General features: G+C 34.1%; 2 protein-coding genes across 5 annotated transcripts; one reads left to right on the plus strand and one right to left on the minus strand.

Moving 5' to 3' along the window:
- Window positions 1-601: 601 nt before the first annotated feature.
- Window positions 602-9,934, minus strand: LOC138328151 (uncharacterized). Of its 4 annotated transcripts, none has more exons than XM_069274808.1 (8): window positions 9,803-9,933; window positions 9,538-9,669; window positions 7,687-8,158; window positions 7,192-7,313; window positions 6,512-6,743; window positions 5,972-6,061; window positions 5,415-5,501; window positions 602-4,083 (listed from the first exon to the last, which is right to left on the minus strand). In XM_069274808.1, the coding sequence occupies exons 3-8, from the start codon at window positions 8,155-8,157 to the stop codon at window positions 3,739-3,741; spliced, it is 1,347 nt and encodes a 448-aa protein (XP_069130909.1). In that variant the 5' UTR covers window position 8,158; window positions 9,538-9,669; window positions 9,803-9,933; the 3' UTR covers window positions 602-3,738. The 4 variants fall into 4 exon arrangements, with proteins under 4 accessions (XP_069130909.1, XP_069130911.1, XP_069130908.1 ...); XM_069274810.1 differs by having other exon boundaries at window positions 5,984-6,061; window positions 9,538-9,558; window positions 9,803-9,898; XM_069274807.1 differs by having other exon boundaries at window positions 9,538-9,558; window positions 9,803-9,898.
- Window positions 9,896-16,740, plus strand: LOC138328150 (heat shock 70 kDa protein 12A-like). Its single transcript, XM_069274806.1, has 5 exons — window positions 9,896-10,030; window positions 10,728-11,063; window positions 12,112-12,330; window positions 12,678-12,840; window positions 13,076-16,740. Exons 2-5 carry the CDS (start codon window positions 10,749-10,751, stop codon window positions 14,161-14,163), a joined length of 1,785 nt encoding a protein of 594 aa, XP_069130907.1. The 5' UTR covers window positions 9,896-10,030; window positions 10,728-10,748; the 3' UTR covers window positions 14,164-16,740.
- The last annotated feature ends 1,710 nt before the right edge of the window (window positions 16,741-18,450 follow it).

An 18,450-nucleotide genomic window follows, 5' to 3' on the forward strand; every position in this document is an offset into this window, starting at 1 on the left:
AAATCATATTGAACCGGATTATCTAAGTTTTAATGAATGCGCCCTAAGCTCTAATCATGTGTCGAGATATATAGCACCACCAAATTAAAACTGCACGAGTTATTATAAAGGATCACAGCACGCACATACTGCAGTCTTCCAAAAAACACGCACGCACTTTACACATAAAGCACATGTACACATACACCGCATACGCATACGGGAAGCCGTCCTTAAATGACCATGATGGCTGTTAATTTTAATCCATTGCCAACAACAAAAGAAAATAAAAATCTTAAAGTGAACAGTCGGGCAAGGAAAGTTAAAGTTGGTAAAAATGGCGTGAATGTACCCGGTATAATTTCTTATGGAATAGAAAAATAAAATTTCCAGTCAAAACCTCTCTGCATGCGAAGAAATTAATTCATAGTTTAGGAATCCTAAAACGTCCTCCCGACTGACTATGTCCGTGGTTACATTTCCACGCAGCCTCGCTTTCGAAGAGTTATAAGCAGAACTTGACCGTCTAATATGTGAGAACATTTGGAAGGCCAATGAACGCATTAAGACTGGTTTTCTTTGCCCGACTATTCATTTAATTGGCAAAACAGTCACAAAAACATTTAATGCCATTAAATAACCCACTTTATTCGCTATAACAATAAAGTATATGCATATATATCAATTAAGCATAAATCATGCAAGTCTGAATATCAATGTGCAATATATCGTTAGGTAAATACATAACTCTATATGCTGAGATCACTTAATTAGGAATTGCCGCGGATGGGTAAGAATTCATGTAAAATACATTCAATCTAATGTGTTATCGTAACTTTAATTTTCAAGATAATTCCCTAATTGTAAACATAACTATATAAAACATACCGTGAAAAAAACGCATGTTTGTTTTAATTAATAATACAATGATTAAAGAAAACTTGCTTGAAAATTGGAAACTATATCTCCATCAACATATATAAACATAGATATAATGAATAAAACATAGTGTGAAAAAACGCATACTTTTTTATCAATGAATACAATAATTAAAAATATAATGAAAGAAATTAAAGAAAGCATGCCCGAAAATTGGAAACCATAATTTCCATCATTGTTAACATATAAAATATATACAGTATTTTGAAAAAGCATATAATTAATAAATAAAACAATTAAATAAAACTTGTCAGAAAATTGAACACTAAGCTATAATGTAACATTAAGTCTATTTTCTTAACTTAAATATAAAACGTTGATTAGTCAAGTAGCAAATGACGTTCTAGACGAATTTTTAAGAAGCTTTAAGGACATGTACCTAGCGCTTTACATATCATGGTGTAATGACTACGGAGCCGTTTATGAAAAATGAACCCATACCCTTTCTTTTATCATATAAATAGGGTCATTCCTACATGTTTCATTTTTACTCCATTTCCCTCCCTCCTCTCTCTCCCTCTCCATCTCCAATCACATCCCTCTTTTTCACAATGATTAAAAAACTATTCCGTTAACGTCATTTGTTATGCATGTTCACGTATTGTTTCAGTGTTGGATATGTATGTGTTAATAATAGGACATCACGAGTAACAATAACTCGTGTCCAATCCTTTTGTTTGCTTTAAAGGAAATATGTTACGCACATTCATTCATTTGTACAACATACAATGGATATTAAAGTCATTTTTGATAAAATTCCTTGCCGCATTGCATTTTTATCTATCACATATATATCAATATCAATTTAGTTTCTGATTATACTGGAAAATATTGATGGTTTTACAAACATTCCGAGACATCAGAACTGACCAATAATGACACATTTTTACTAACAAAATCTTGGAATCGAGGACAAAACCCGTGACTTATATTTAGTCAGTGTTAGGGATCGCCGGATACCACGTCACTGCAATACCAATCATCTAAAATGAGGTGGGTTTTTTTACATAAGATCGAGATGCTTCACCGCTGACAGAGCATAAACGATACCCATCATAAGAACAATAACTGATGTATAATCTTGTTTGTATGTGTCTAACTAACACAAAAATGCATAAAAAATAATCAATTTTGCTTTTGTTACATGCTCAATCGGTACTTCATTCCATATAGGGCATAATGCTGTGGATTATTTTCGGGACGCTATTAATTATATTGATATTTTAATCTTGAATTAAGATTAGAAGCTCAAACTTTTCAATGATGGTAATGGTGTGAAATAAGCAAGGATTTATAACTTTTATAACTGAAGAAAAATACTAATTCGTCTGCTCCTGTTTTTGATAGAGAAAAAAATACCATTCATCAGCGGTGGAGCATCTTTAAAATTCCGATAACAATACGTCAGTATTGGGGCACTGTGGTAATATAAAACCATTAACGACTAAATGTATCAAAAATACAACTACTCTAGATTTAACATCTTCTACTTTAATGTTTCATATAATAACAATATTATATTCAATGTTACAGCACCGTAGACTTTGTCACGTAAACTGGGACATCGTTTGTATAAATTCATAAATCTAAAACATTTCTTTATGGTAAATATTATGGTAAACATTAAATTCAAAATGTTTTGTTTTCTTCATGTTTGCGAGCTATCAAATGTGTCCTTCAACAATGACATATCATTCTTTAAAAAGGAAAAACACACCAGAACAGGTTAGTCTCGGCATTCCAGGGTATACTCCATTTTCACCAACGCAGAAAAAAGTCGGAATTCCGGAAAAAAATCACCCATCGACGATCAGTACTACGTTTACATGGAGAAAGGTATGTGTTTGAATATCGTATAAGTACTGTAGACCAATTTCCTTTCGAAGCGACTTATTTTCGCGATTTGTATTTCAAAATAAGTTTATGAAGAGTTACATACGCATTTTCAAAAATGAAATTTTCATTTTTAAATCTGCTAAAGTAACTCTTCATAAACTTATACAAATGATGTCCCAAGTTATGATTTGATTGGAATCATTCCTTTCATTAAAATGGTGTCGATATCATTCACAGAAAAAAAAACTTTCGCGAATTTATTTGAATCGCGAAATTCGCTGAGGCAAATCGCACACAAAAGGAAGTTAGATTATAGTATCCGGGCACCGACGTCGTCTCTTTCATTGAGAAAAAAAAACCGAAGTCTTCAGGGCATTGATCATAATAACCAAACAAAGCCTCAAGGAGCATCATAATGACTAGGACTGAAGTATTATTCACGTTTAAATTAGTTATATTTTTCATGCCTTTTACTTCTCAGGTGCACTGCTAGAAAAAATGTGTATGCATCATGTATAAACCAAGGTAATACTGCAATTCGATTTCATAGAAGATCGATCAGCTTGACTGGCATTGATTTTACAAAAACATACACGTTGAGTGTCCTTTTTGGTATGTTATGGCGGAAGTATGTTATCTGACACAAAGATGGTATACAGGCAGGCAATCGTAATACCCAAGATTATTTATGACGCATACATATTTTATTTGACTTAGCTACATGTAAGTATACCAAAACAATGGCGCACAAAAAGTGATATATTTATAGGCGTGTAAATCTCACTTATCTAAATGGGAGGTAACATCTGAAAACTTATTTCAATGTCTCAGGAGTTATCTTAGATTTATACCACTCCGTACCACAAAGAAAATATTTTTTAATCAGTTTTTTCTTGTTCCGATGTCTGTACTTTGTGGTAAGCAAGAATTTAACCCAGAAAAAGGTGAATCCATATACCGGGATATGGGAATTAAATTAAGGTCTTAAAGGTCAGTTTTTTTCACTGCAATGGTCTCTTTATCCGCGTATTGTGCTACGCCCTTATATAACAAGGGCCCATCTTTATGAAGAAAAAGTGCCGGCCACACAATGAAACCCAAGTACGGCCCAGAACGTGTGTAAGCTCGGAAGTGATCTTTGGTTGACTCTGGTGTAATGTCCGCCATCATTACTACTGGAGGATCTTGGAGACACATAAACCAACACAGTTTCACACAGTTGTCGCTGTATCGATCGTAATGAACGCTTTTTTTCAGTCTTTCATTAAATTCCTTGAAGTGCGGGATTTCCCCTTTTCCTATCTCATCTTTCACCTTTTCTCCAATTTGCTGCAAAAAAGAGATGATTTTGATCGATCTAGCATTAGCGAAAATGCGTATCAAACATGCACATTGTATATTGTATGGAAATAAATATTAAAATAACATTTTGAAAAAAAAAGAACATCTAACGTTAGAAAATAAAATGGCGTACAGAATATACAAAATATTTTGATCTAATAATCTAATACGGTATCATCATCGTTGTTTTCTATTTCTAATCAGATAATAAAAATTAAAAAACCCAGCTTATTTAATCATAACAAACCAATACATTTTAAACTTAGTTAGCCGTAACATCTAACAATAACCTAGCTGCACTACAAGTCTACCAATAAACTAGCTAGCTATGAAGCCTACCAATAACTTATCTAGTGATGAAGCATATCAATAACCTAGCTTGCCCTGAAGTCTACCAATAACCTAGTTAGCCCTGAAGCCTACCAATAACCTAGTTAGCCCTGAAGTCTACCAATAACCTAGTTAGCCCTGAAGTCTACCAATAACCTAGTTAGCCCTGAAGTCTACCAATAACCTAGTTAGTCCTGAAGGATACCAATAACCTAGTTAGCCCTGAAGGATACCAATAACCTAGTTAGCCCTGAAGGATACCAATAACCTAGTTAGTCCTGAAGGATACCAATAACCTAGTTAGCCCTGAAGGATACCAATAACCTAGTTAGCCCTGAAGTCTACCAATAAGCTAGTTAGCCCTGAAGGATACCAATAACCTAGTTAGTCCTGAAGGATACCAATAACCTAGTTAGCCCTGAAGGATACCAATAACCTAGTTAGCCCTGAAGGATACCAATATCTTAGCTAGTCCTGAAGGATACCAATAACCTAGTTAGTCCTGAAGGATACCAATAACCTAGTTAGCCCTGAAGGATACCAACAACCTAGTTAGCCCTGAAGGATACCAATAACCTAGTTAGCCCTGAAGGATACCAATAACCTAGTTAGCCCTGAAGGATACCAATAACCTAGTTAGCCCTGAAGGATACCAATAAGCTAGTTAGCCCTGAATGATACCAATAACCTAGTTAGTCCTGAAGGATACCAATAACCTAGTTAGCCCTCAAGGATACCAATAACTTAGCAAATCATGAATGATATCGTTTAACCTAGCTAGCCCTCAAGGATACCAGTAGCTTAGCAAACCATGAATGATATCGTTTAACCTAGCTAGCCCTCAAGGATACCAGTAGCTTAGCAAGCCATTAGTGATATCGTTTAACCTAGCTAGCCCTAGCGCGTACATCTACAAATAACCTTGCTTGACTACAAGTCTGCCAATAACTTGCTAGCCATGAAGTTGGAAACAGTAGAAATACCTTTACCTTTGTTACCTGCTGAAGACTTTCTTCACTCGCAGACATTCGGGACTTCATGAAATCTTTACATCTCTTCGTAACATCAAGGGAGGGCTGTTTAAATAACATTATATTTCCCTCAATGCACAATTTATTGATCATATTTGTTTTCGTAAACTATTTCTAATTTAAAAAGTCTATTTTTCAAATCCATACGGAAATTCATCTTGTCCCTCATTTTCATAACATGACCATCCATGAAATTCTGACTTTTTGCAAGACCTTAAAATAGATAATATACTTTTCACATATCTTTTTCTTTCAAAATTGCATGATTTCATATATTATACATCATTATACACAATATCAATGTTAATGTCACATAACATAAAGTATTAACCGCGGTGTTTGGAGTTGGTATAGACTTGTGTGTTTTGTTACTAGTGTGCATTGAAAGTATTCAAAGCAATCCAAATGCATTTGTAATAGTAAAATGAAAGGTATTCATGAGGAAGATACGAATAAATAACAAATAATAAAGAAATGTGCCTTTAAACAGACATACTAATGGTAGATACACTCACTTGTATACTTACTTCGGTAGTTTTAACAACAATTTTTTTCATACTGTCAAGGTCGTCTTTGGCTTTCTTCCGACAATTGTTGTACGCTATCTAGAATGCAAAAATCCTATTAAACATGCATCAATTTCTAACAGAAACTTTCCTTAATATCTGATATGGTTATGAAATGGAATATAGTTACATTATAACGCATGCATTTAACTTGTCGTTCATATAGCTGTTTTCTACTTATTATTAAGCGTTTGGTAGACCATTTATTTATATCTTCCAGTAGAACGAATAACCTTTAAACGTGGCATTTGCATGACGCTTCGTGGCATAAAACAACGAGGAATGAGATACATGTATTTGAAAAAAGGAGTTAATAAATGTAACATGTTGTTGTCGGGTTTTAAAAATCTACATAAAGCACCAAATTCATAATTGTCAAAGGAAAATTTCTTTCATACATTGCCATGAATTCATATTTTATAGACACATATTTGTACGAGTACATGAAAAATATTTTACTGCCACATGTCAAATGGAAACAACAGATACCTTTACAAATTCCACCAAAAATGTGATGCATTTTTCTTCTAATATGTCCTCTTCTTTCGTAGTTAGTTTCTTCCCTTTCGGCGGTGTTCGGATAACCTCTACCACGTCTGTCCATTCGTTATCATACAGTTCGGAAAACCCCTCTGCCAATTTGCTAGCTCGGTTTTTATCGCTGAGATCAGCAATGGTGGGGTTGTTGTTCTTTAGTCGATTGCCAGCTATTTCCGATACTCTACAAAAGAAGAGAAAAAAAACACCTCAAGGAATATATAGCATTACAGAAGAGTCTTCGAGCGAGGAATATCATTGTTACAGCTATGCTATATTAACAAATCATTTTCGCTGTTTGCAACTGAGAACAAAGTCATCACATGTAAACAAATCACATTTTTTTGGGCTCATTTTTGGCGGATAATGAAATGTGGAATGCTTTGAAAACGTGTGTAAATAAGCAGCATTTAGCTTTATACCTCAAATATTTAGTGTTGTAATTAAATCATGCCTTAATGTGCTGTAATCGATAATGAACGCCAAATACAATTTCAACTTATCGACTCCATTAGTTCAGAATTCACACGAGTTCTTACTTAATACCAGTCCGACATTTTAAATCCATTTTAAAAGTTCTTGTATCCAAATGATCATAGATAAAAGATAGCGACAAACTAACATAAACTTACAAGTTAAGAAGCTGTTGTTTTTCAGATTTATACGCCACAATTTGTTTATGTATTTCTGACGATTTCTCATTCTGTCTTGTTTCAATCCCTTCTTCACGATTATCGTCGACTGGTGCCTGTGCCTGCAGGTGTACAAACGAATATGTTGGTGGTCAATATCATTTCATGCAATAAGGAAACACATATTTATCACGGAAATGTAGCCTGACATAAACTCTATAAGTATTTCGAGTATACAAATTGGGGGTGGGGGTGGGGGGGTTGTTAAAATAGGGGAGCCCAAGAAACGCACTAAAGAAAATGCAATGTAACCGTAGGATACATTATGTTGTATCGATGATCCACAATACATACAGTAAAATTTAACTATGGTAACGTATACCGTTTGGCAATCTTCATTCTCACAGGCAGTACATTATTAGACAAGGTTTTACACGAGAACAATGGGTACAATATAAGTATATCAAAACCGTGAACAAGAAAAGGGTAACTTACGGCGAATAATTTATCTGTATCATCTGTACCTATCTTCCTCTTCAGAAATTCCATTCTTTCCTCAAGCCAATTCATCATTTCTAGTTTCTCGTCCAAACTCGATCCTTCCCAACGCAACAATGAGGTCAAACTTCCATTAAGTGTTGTTTTCTTAGGTTTAGTCTTAGGCTGATGTGTTTTTTTCGGATCAGCTTGTGAAGTTAAGTTTTTAACATCTTCTTTAGAGACATCATCGCCTTGCTTTCCGCGGCTATCGTTTTGAGATTTCTGTTTTACTTTGTCCTTTTCATCAGACATTGTGGCTTTTAATCGTTTATGATGAGGTGTTGAATCTGGTTTAGTTGCACCATGAATAGCTTCGGCTATACCTGTACTTTTTCTCGGTGTTCGAAGGTTATTGTTAGAAATGTTTTTTAGTTCCGTGTAGTTAGAGGTGCGAACTGAGTCTGAAGATGAACATACCAAGCCCATTCTAAAAAGAAAATACCAATATCATACACCTGAGGACAATTCATTTTTATAAAATTACAAAACATATAGACATGACCTTCTAGTATTATAATAAACTGAACCATAACAGATGTAAAACACTACTGGATTATTTTATATTCTTTATAAGGCTTATAGTATACATTGTAAATATATTCATGAGGTAAGAAGTAGCGACCACTAGTGTATTTCGTATTGTGTGAATATTACTGTAAACCGACCTACTTTCGCGGCTTCTTATTTTCGCAATTTTCCTGTTCAAAAGGGACATTGACATTCGCGAATATAAAATTAATTAGAATACATTTCATTGCAATTCAGGTTGATGGAGATTAGCTGAAATAACCTTTCGCGATTTTTAGAATTTGATTTTTTTTTCGCGGAAGTAAATCGGGTATTTTTTAAGTTTTTTTTCCCAGTAATCTCTTACATAGACCAACATGCAGTGGATTCTTTCTGATATGCACGCTAGACCTGTATATGCTTAACTGTGTGTCAAGCCGTACAGAACTGTTATCACCCGGAAGTATAACTCGTTTGCTTACCTCACGGTTTTTTTTCCGTTTTTTTTTTGCATATACATTTGTTCTATTAGGATATATTGATCAAATGATGATCGATCCCGTATTATCAAATAGTCCGATGATATTTTACGGTAAAACACTATTTAACCAAAAACTTTGAAGTCGTCCTAAAAATTCTAGGATTGGTGTATAAATAACAACGAAATATCATTTCTCTTAACTGTCAACCATAACAGAAATTTAAAATGCATTATACAATATAGATTACTAATAATAGTTCGGTGTAGAAAGCTTGATTCTCCATGTACAGATGAAAGCAACTGTAACTATAACTATAATATAAGCACTGAATTCAATAAATAATATCAAAGCATAAAAGATAGAAACCGAAAGTAGATATTCAATTTAGATCTATAATTTGTTAACTTTTGATGTTAATTAGCTTTAATAGACACTGGCTGTTAATAATTAAATAACATCGTTGGAATAAAACCACAAATAAAGCAAGAAACATTTTATATAAAAGCGTTGTTAATTGATTTAATAGGGAATGGTACTAATTTTAAGCAATATGTAAGTGTATATCATTAATAGATTAGCAATAGAAAGACGAGAATACTTATTTGACATGTAATCTTTTTTAGTCCTCAAACTAATGTATGCATGTAACAATGTAAGAATGTAAAAGTTGTAATATAGATATTTCATATGCTTGTAACATTAAGTGAATAGAAAACGAAAGTAGAAATCAATTATTGCATATATATATATATATATACACTGTATAAATATATAAATATGTTTCTGTATACATTTATGTAAATAGATTATACCTTACCATAGTATATCGATGCCCATCCTGAAGAAAATATTGAAATCTAGACAGATTAGTGATTGTTAAGGGTCTATCACGATAACACTCTGCAAACAGATCTAGATACCGTTTAATCTTTCAGGAAGACAGCCCTTTCTGTAACAATATGACGGTTAATAGTGTATACTATCGCTTAGATTATAATTGAAGATATAACATTATCAGCTGAAAGATGTTATATGTGTTAAGAGATAAAACACACACACGCACAAACGTACAGACGACTTACCTTTTTAGGGCATCAAGATGTATGTGGTAAAATACAGGTCACCCACATATAAACCACACATGCATACCTAATGTGTTCAGCACAGATAAGGTATGGGTGTACATGTAATTCTAAGGATCAAACCAGGAAGAAATTCGTGGAAATCTCTTGAATAAAAACGAACTGGTTTACACAAGACATGACGAGACAACGTCGATCGTCCTGGTAGATGCACCTTATAGGTATAATGTAAGTATAAACATGAGGTGTTTTAGTATGCATTGTTGTATAATATCACTATCGATCTACATTATGTAATATGACGTAAAGTATTAAATGTATTATTGTCAAGCAAATGACATTTTGGAAAATATATTAAATGTATACACACGAGAAAATGCAAATATATGACAAAATCGATTGAACTATAAATAAATTCTATAGAACGAAATTATTAGACGTCCAAAATCATTTTGCTAAGTATTTATCATCTACAAAAACATTATAATAATCACATTTTTGGTGTAATTTGAAAAAAAAATAAAACCATTCCTTACTTGATGATTTTAATGAATTTTTATATAATGCTAAACGTTTGAATCGATAACACTAAATAAAAAACACGAATCAATAATTTTAGAAGACCGTTGATTCCCCATACTTCATATACACAAAACGAAAGAAGATGATGTTTGAAGGATGAAAGGTTGTAGCTCGAATATTTTCTACAAGTGTAAACTACAAAGAGTAATACTACAACGTTCTGTGCTTCAGATAATACTTTATCCAATGTAAAATGGCGATGGCATCAGGTCATTAATTTTGATTCTCCATACTTCACATACACAAAACGAAAGTAGGCGATGTTTGATCGATAAACGGTTGTAGCTCGGATATTCATCTGTATAGACCTTAAAGAGTTCTGATATAATGCTCTGTGCTTCAGATAATCCGATGTAAAAAGGCGATGGCATCAGGGGATAATCTGCTGGTAGCCGCCATTGATTTCGGGACCACGTTTTCTGGATATGCATTTTCATTCCGGCATGAATATGACCTGAATCGTTTAAACATATATGCCAACACCTCATGGATAGCAGGAGGCGCTGGTCTTGTGTCATGGAAAACCCCCACAACTCTTCTCCTAAATCCCGACAAGTCATTCAATTCATTCGGTTACCAAGCGGAGGAGGAATACATCGGTCTCCTTGACAACAATGAAGAAGACAAAGATAGATATTATTACTTCAAACGATTTAAAATGTTACTTCACGAAAAAGAGGTTAGTTTGTTATTGCAAACAAATCACTGTTGATGATCTATGGATGGCTATTTAAGACAAGATGTATCTCATACATGAAAATCTAAGAATATTTAAAGTGAATAGTCGGGCAAAGAAAACCAGTCTAAATGCGTTCATTGGCCTTCCAAAAGTTCTCACATATTAATACGACGGCCAAGTTCTGCTTACGTTTCCCAGTTCTGACCATTAAAGTAAAGTTGAAAGCATTGAAAGCGAGGCTGCGTGTAAATGTAACCACGGACATAGTCAGCCGGGAGGACGTTTTAGGATTCCTATACTTTAAATTAATTTCTTCGTACGCAGACAGATTTCGGCGAGAGATTTTATTTTTCTATTTCATAAGAAATTATACTGGATACATTCACACCATTTTTACCGACTTTAGCCATCCTTGCCCGACTGTTCACTTTAAAATATACACACTTAAAACACAAAACAATGAATTTTCGCAACATTGCTTGTATAAAAAGTGCTCACTAAACCACCTTCATTATTTTTTTAAAAGAAAGAACAAAGAGTTTTTTCGATATTGTTTAGCATATACCAAAAGTTAGATTATTCATGCTTTTATTTTGTATGTGTTTTTATTAACGTGGGAAAACCATTAGTTGTTGTTCGTATTACATTGTTGTTATTCGAAAAGTACGCTTTAAGTATGCAATTGTTGCAAAAGAAGGACGGATCAAAAGTGTATGTGGCTGTTCCCAAACGTGTTTTCACTATTGTAATTAGGTATCTCTAAAATAGATTAATATATCATGATATATACATTTGTAATTGTGTTCATTTGAAAATATCGTAATATGAAATTGTGTGAAATTTTAAACACTAGAAAAATGTATTCATAAAAAGTGCAATATGTAGTTTTGATTTTACGTTCTTGTTCTCTTCATTTATGAAACTTATATCATAATGTCCTGGTTAACGTTTTAAAGTTTTTTCTCGTCGAAATAAGTGAAATCTATTCCAGTTTCTCTCTCTGCCATATCCTAATTTCATGACTTTTTATTGTCAACTTTTTTCACAGAAACTGGACAGAAATGTGACAATAGCAGATATTGGAGGGAAGAAGATGCCAGCGTTGGACGTGTTCTATCTCTCTATCGGCTACCTGAAAGATAACTTAATGCATACGCTGAAGAATCGTAACGTAGGCATACACGAGGATGAGATCAGATTTGTATTGACCATCCCAGCCATCTGGAACGAACCTGCCAAGCAGTTCATGCGTGAAGCAGCTATAAAGGTATAAATCATTATTTTGATACTGTTATGGATGAAAAGAAAGTGTGTCCACACCCTTCTCTTAGGTAACTTTAATTTGGCTACAGCATGAGCCTCTGAGACCTTTTGAATTTATAAGATGTATCCCAAAGGTTGGGTCTTATGTTGCGATATATCACATTGTTTTGCAATTAGTGTGTGGGCAAATAATCGTTGCAATAGTCGATCATTTATACTGACATCAAAATATGATGGGTTATATTTCAATTCTCACAATCATATCTATCAAAATTTATTTGTATTTACTAGTTCTTTTGTCGATAAAATATCATAGCTTTGCCAATACTAACACTAGTTTACAATCAACAGGCAGGGATTTTATCAAAGAATCTGGTTCTTGCTCTGGAACCGGAAGCTGCATCATTGTATTGTAAAACTATTCCTGTGGACCGGATGGACACTGGAAATCCCGAGGAGACTTCGATTATTCCTTTCCAAGAGGGCATGAGCTACATGGTCTTAGATTTAGGAGGTAAGTACAAAAACGAGGTACTAAGTATACATGTTTATTGATCAAGGTTTCCATTAATAAAGCAATCTATTAATAGAATTAAGGTTTTAATGGTATGGTTTGAATTTGCAAGGAATGAAAGTTATTTACCCCTTTTGTTAATATGCGGCATTTCTCTTCGTTTTCGGAGAGCGACAGTTTTCTATATAGTATATCAGCCTCTAATTCCATCGCCATTTTTCTTGTCTCCACATAGGGGGTACCGTTGACGTCACTGTTCACCAGGTGACAGGTGAGGACACTTTAAGGGAAATCTACAGAGCTAGTGGGGGTGCTTGGGGAGGCACAAAGGTCGACGAGGCATTTCAAAATTTGCTGAAAAATGTTATCAATGAAGACTGCTTTAAAACATTCTGTCAGGAAAACCGACCAGATCTGCTGGATTTAGAAAGGGAGTTTGAACTCAGAAAAAGAACCGTCGTGGATTCTGCCGCCAAACCTGTTGTGCTCAAGGTACCAGTAGCACTGCCATCCACCTATGAAGATTTGACCGGAAAATCTAGGGACGATGCTATCAAGGAATCAGTCCATGACGGGAAAATTAAGTTTAAGAGAGACAAAATGCACATTGATGCTGATTTGTTCTGTAAATGCTTCAGTGAGTGTACTGAAAGTATTAAAACCCACGTTAAAACCATTCTGCAAAAACCAGAAATCGAAGGTCATCTCGATGCCATTATAATGGTAGGTGGGTTCTCAGAATCTGGCATAATTGTAAAATCCGTTCGGGATGCATTTCCGGACATGCGCGTCATCGTTCCACAGGATGCTGGATTAGCTGTTGTAAAAGGCGCGGTACTTTACGGGCATTGTCCAACAGCGATTTCCTCCAGACTCTGCAAATTATCCTATGGAGTAGCTGTAAGGGCTGTCTTCAAACCAGATATCCACCCTGAAAACCAAAAATCAGAGGTAGATGGTAAATTCTACTGCAATAACGTCTTTGGAAAGTTTGTGGCTGCTGGCGATGAAGCAAAAATAGGAGAACCGGTAAAACGACATTTTGGTATTACCAGTCCAAACGCGCCCGTTATCCTTGACATATACGCATCCTCTAAGAAGAATCCTGTCATGGTAACTGAGGAAGGATGCTTCAATATTGGCAGCATCACTGTCCGCTCGCCAGAATCTGGCTGGAATGCAGATTCACAGATAGAGGTCGATATGGATTTTGGTGGTACTGAGTTTACAGTGAGCGCTAGAGACCTAAATGACAGAACGACTTCTTTTTCAGCAACCTTCGATTTCCTGGAAAGAATGCGCGGTGAGGAACCCAGTGAATAGTTTTCGCAATTGAAATTATACACGGCAGGGTAAGAATGAGTATGAAGTCAGAATGGTTTCCTGACTTAAGCAATAACCAATTTAAGCAATTTACTACCAGGTATACCTCGATTAGATATCGATAAGATAAAACTAAAGGCTGATAAAAGAGAGAAAAAAAGTAGAAAACAATATTTTGTGTTATTTTTTATTATCATCTATTGGGATCTGATATTTTTTTTTAGACATTGTAACGTAATTTTCAAATTTACCTATCCATTTCTTTCATTCTATCATACACATGAATCGTGTACATGTACATGTATCTTTGTGTAATTTACGTACTAATTGAAATAACTTTCTATAATATTTTACCGTCCGTGCAGAATGATTAACTCAATCACCCCTGAAATACCAAATGAACTGTTCCAGTTTTAGTTTTAGAAGAGTTCAACTGTGTCTTCAAGGGGGACTGAGTTAACAGCATATACCTCGTTATATCCATTTATTTTGCATGCTTTTAAATCACTACTTGGGTACAGAACCTATCGATGTATTAGTGTTGATTTGTGAGTGGTTGTGTAGCGAAATAAATTGTATATTCCATGACAAAAACATGTGCAGCAGGTTCGGTTTATATGCCACTAAATTAGGCCATTATAGCAAGTACTACCTAACCAGTATTTGCTTGGGCGAATTTGGCTTTACTAAAGCATACACATCAGGGCACGATGTTGACCACTGACTTTTAGCAGATACAAAAGTTAAATCACCATTTCTCCTAAAATTAAAGAGTCCTAAGAGTGAAATTTGAATTTTGGAAGTAAAAAGCATACTCTTATAGGTCTTCTGGATGTCCTGCATGTGGAGCCCTTTTTGGTACATGTAGGCGGTTGTAAATTATTCTACACAAATGTGTCATATAGGGAGGCATTTCAACCGTCAAAAATGTCCATTATTACGTTTTGTAGCTTTGAATAAGAGAAATATTGTTCAAACACTGTATTTGGGGAAAAACATGCAGATTTGTTGAAAAAAAAAGACAAATGTCGTAGAGTTACACATCATAACTTCTTTTCTCCTTAATATTGTGATCACTATGAACAGATGTCATTATAGCATAGAATATACACATTTGTATTACATATGTAATAGGAACGTCTCCATATAATTATGTCGTCATATTAGCGTGAAATAATTTATAACTGTCATTTGCAAAAAGTAAAAAAGGACCCGATTGTACTCTGTACTTTTCTAAGGCCAAACCCAGTCAAATTAACGGTGTTATACACTTCAAAAACTCTTAAACATGCATGACGTGGTTATGTACAAATGTACTAATATTTAGTGAAACAAATATGATTCTATATCCTGTTGCACTTTTTGCCCTGAAATGTACATTTGCAATTAGACGTAATAGATGATATCATTTTTGATCAAATCAGTTCTGTCCAGCTGGACCAAAGAGGTGATTTATAGGCATGCTATATATATATATGTATTACTAGATTTAATGGGGGATAATACATGTACTTTAATGCAATTTTGTAACGATTCTCGTACAATGTATATACATTGTAGTTATCCTTGCATATTTTAACAACTTACTTTTATATATTTTTCTATTGTCTATATTAGCTAGCTGCAGTCTATATTGACCTTGTCAAACGTTGTGGAAATAGTCATTTATTTAACAGAATATCCCTACTGACACTGGGAATTAATACTGTGTTCAAATGTAATATAAAGTTGATTTTAATGTTATAAAATTTAATTTCGAGTGAGCTACACATACGTGTTTATGTCTGCACAAACCGTTACTTAATCGCCAAGAAGACGTTAAAGAAAGAAATATAAATGAACTTCAATCTGATTAAAACCAACTCTTCTATACGCTTACGCTGAAGCTTCATAACGTAAGCGTATGAAAGCGCTGGTTTTAATCAGATTGGATGAACTTTGATATTTTATCAGTTTGGACATTACTTACAATCTAATTAAAATTAGACTTGTAATTCCGTTCCACTACGATACTCTTTGGAGCGTAACGTAGAGTATCGCAGAGGAGCGGAATTACAAGTCTAATTTTAATTAGATTGACATTACTTACAGACAGCGTGTTTTTCATATTTCAGAATTTAGATTTCGGTAATGTAATATGTTTTATTTTATTTCATTCTCTATAAAGTACATAAACTTTATCTTTTGCACCATGCAACACAAACTCTAATGCATCAATCATTTAACTTCGAAAACATGTAAAACAAAAACGTTTCATGTTGTCCAATTCCATGATTGAGAGACTGCGCACAAATTGCTGACTACATGTAAATATTATTTCGTGTTTTATTTTCATTTCAAGCGTAATTAACGCAGTGAGTAAGATTTGTTATTGGAAATAAATTCTAATGACGATATTATTTTACCCAGTAGTGCAGTATAGTAATGGAAGCCAGAACACCCGTAGGTGTGACGATTTACACATTTACAAGTTTTCTTACTAGCAGCAAAATCTTTTTATTAACATTAACAAGTGTATCTTTTTTTATTGTTATTTTTTATACTGAGATCAAATAAAAAGACTTTTCCAACAATGTGTGTACTTATGTGTTGCTTTGTTTAGAGGGCAATCATCAATTCCTTTGTTCATGAAATGCATTAAAAGATACATGTACTACCAATAGTTTTGCGATTTGTACTTAAAACAAGAGAAGATAATTCTATCATTTCGTCATTTACGCGTTTATTTACTCTCCTGTATTGTAGTACTGATGTTTGATGAAAATATTTTGTCGTGCACCTCAGTTGTCCAGGGTGTTCATTTTAGTTCCGCTGTAAATGTACTACTGTACATACATGCTTATAGATCTAGACTAGCATATTAGTAACAGTCGGTGGCCTCGTTTGTTATCTAAGGCAACAGGGCACCAATATATATACCAGACGATTAGAGCGACAGTGTGCGAGTCATGGTTGCCTTTTATGATAAGCACTTCTACATGTACATATGTATTTGCAACTTATATATATGACAACAAAATCAATACGATCAAAAGACGTGCATTCCTATGGCGGAATTCCATTTATCACCTAAAGATTGAGTCGTCAAACTCAATGACTAGAAAATCAATCAGGTATATATATGGAGGCATAGTTGACCTTTGGATTTTCTTTAGAGATAGGTTTCCTCGTATTTGTTATTGATTTTACAATATACCTGCAAACATATTTCATTTATGAAATTTACTAGAGACTATTATTAGTTATATAGTCAGTTACTGACCCCCTATAAAGGCATAGAGGGTCAGTAAGATTTATAGGGGGCGAGGGCGTAGCCCGAGCCTCCTATACTTCTTACTGACCCTCTATGCCTTTATAGGGGGTCAGTAACTGACTATATAACGAATTTATCGCATCGAGGACCATTTATTTGTTTTAATAATTCTTTGTTTCCTATTTGTTTGGTCAAGAATCTGAAATCAAACTTAAATCATACTGGCACGAATGATAACAAACAATCGCCACTTTTAAAATAATAGGCCAAATATTTATCTATGTATTTCTTTCAAGAATTTTCAAATATACTATATAAGGAACCTGCAGAATAAAAATGAATAATTCAATTTTGCTTGTTACGAGCATTTGCATTGGCTTAAAAATTTACTTTATCAGCCCATAAAGGAAAAAATGGCGTCGCCATTTGTAACGTCGCTTCTGATTGGCTGAGATGACGGCGTAATAATTTCATAGACAAAAGAGTCCCAAAATGAATTTTAAATGTTGAAGAGAATATCTTTAGTAAATTGAATTATAAGGATTAATTTGAATAGATTTTTTATGTTATGGAGATATAACACAAAAATCTGAGTGTAATCTCATCATATACCGCTTCGCGGTTTATTTAGAGTACACTCAGATTTTTGTGTTATATCTCCATAACATAAAAAATCTATTCAAGTTAATCCTTAAATAATTCATAAATCAACAATAATTTCGACATTCCTTTGAGCACAGTAGGCCTACCTCCTACGACACCAGACCGTCTGTAAGCTTATATTGAAAGCATCACAAATAAGAGTGACACAAACATCCATCTAACATTTTAAGCACAATCTCCTTGATCATCTGTGCATTCTCGCTGAGATAATCACTTAAAGGTTATGCCGATAAATTGATTGTAGAGTGAAGATTGATCTGTAGGTACGAACACCTTCATTTGTTTATAATCACAGTCTAGAAAACGCTTGAATTCTTACGTTTGACTTTCAGCGCGTCATCAACTTTCGAACTGGCGTAGGGGAAGCAACT

The sequence above is a fragment of the Argopecten irradians genome, chromosome 7, assembly GCF_041381155.1.
Source record: "Argopecten irradians isolate NY chromosome 7, Ai_NY, whole genome shotgun sequence".
Classification (NCBI taxonomy): Eukaryota; Metazoa; Mollusca; class Bivalvia; order Pectinida; family Pectinidae; genus Argopecten; species Argopecten irradians.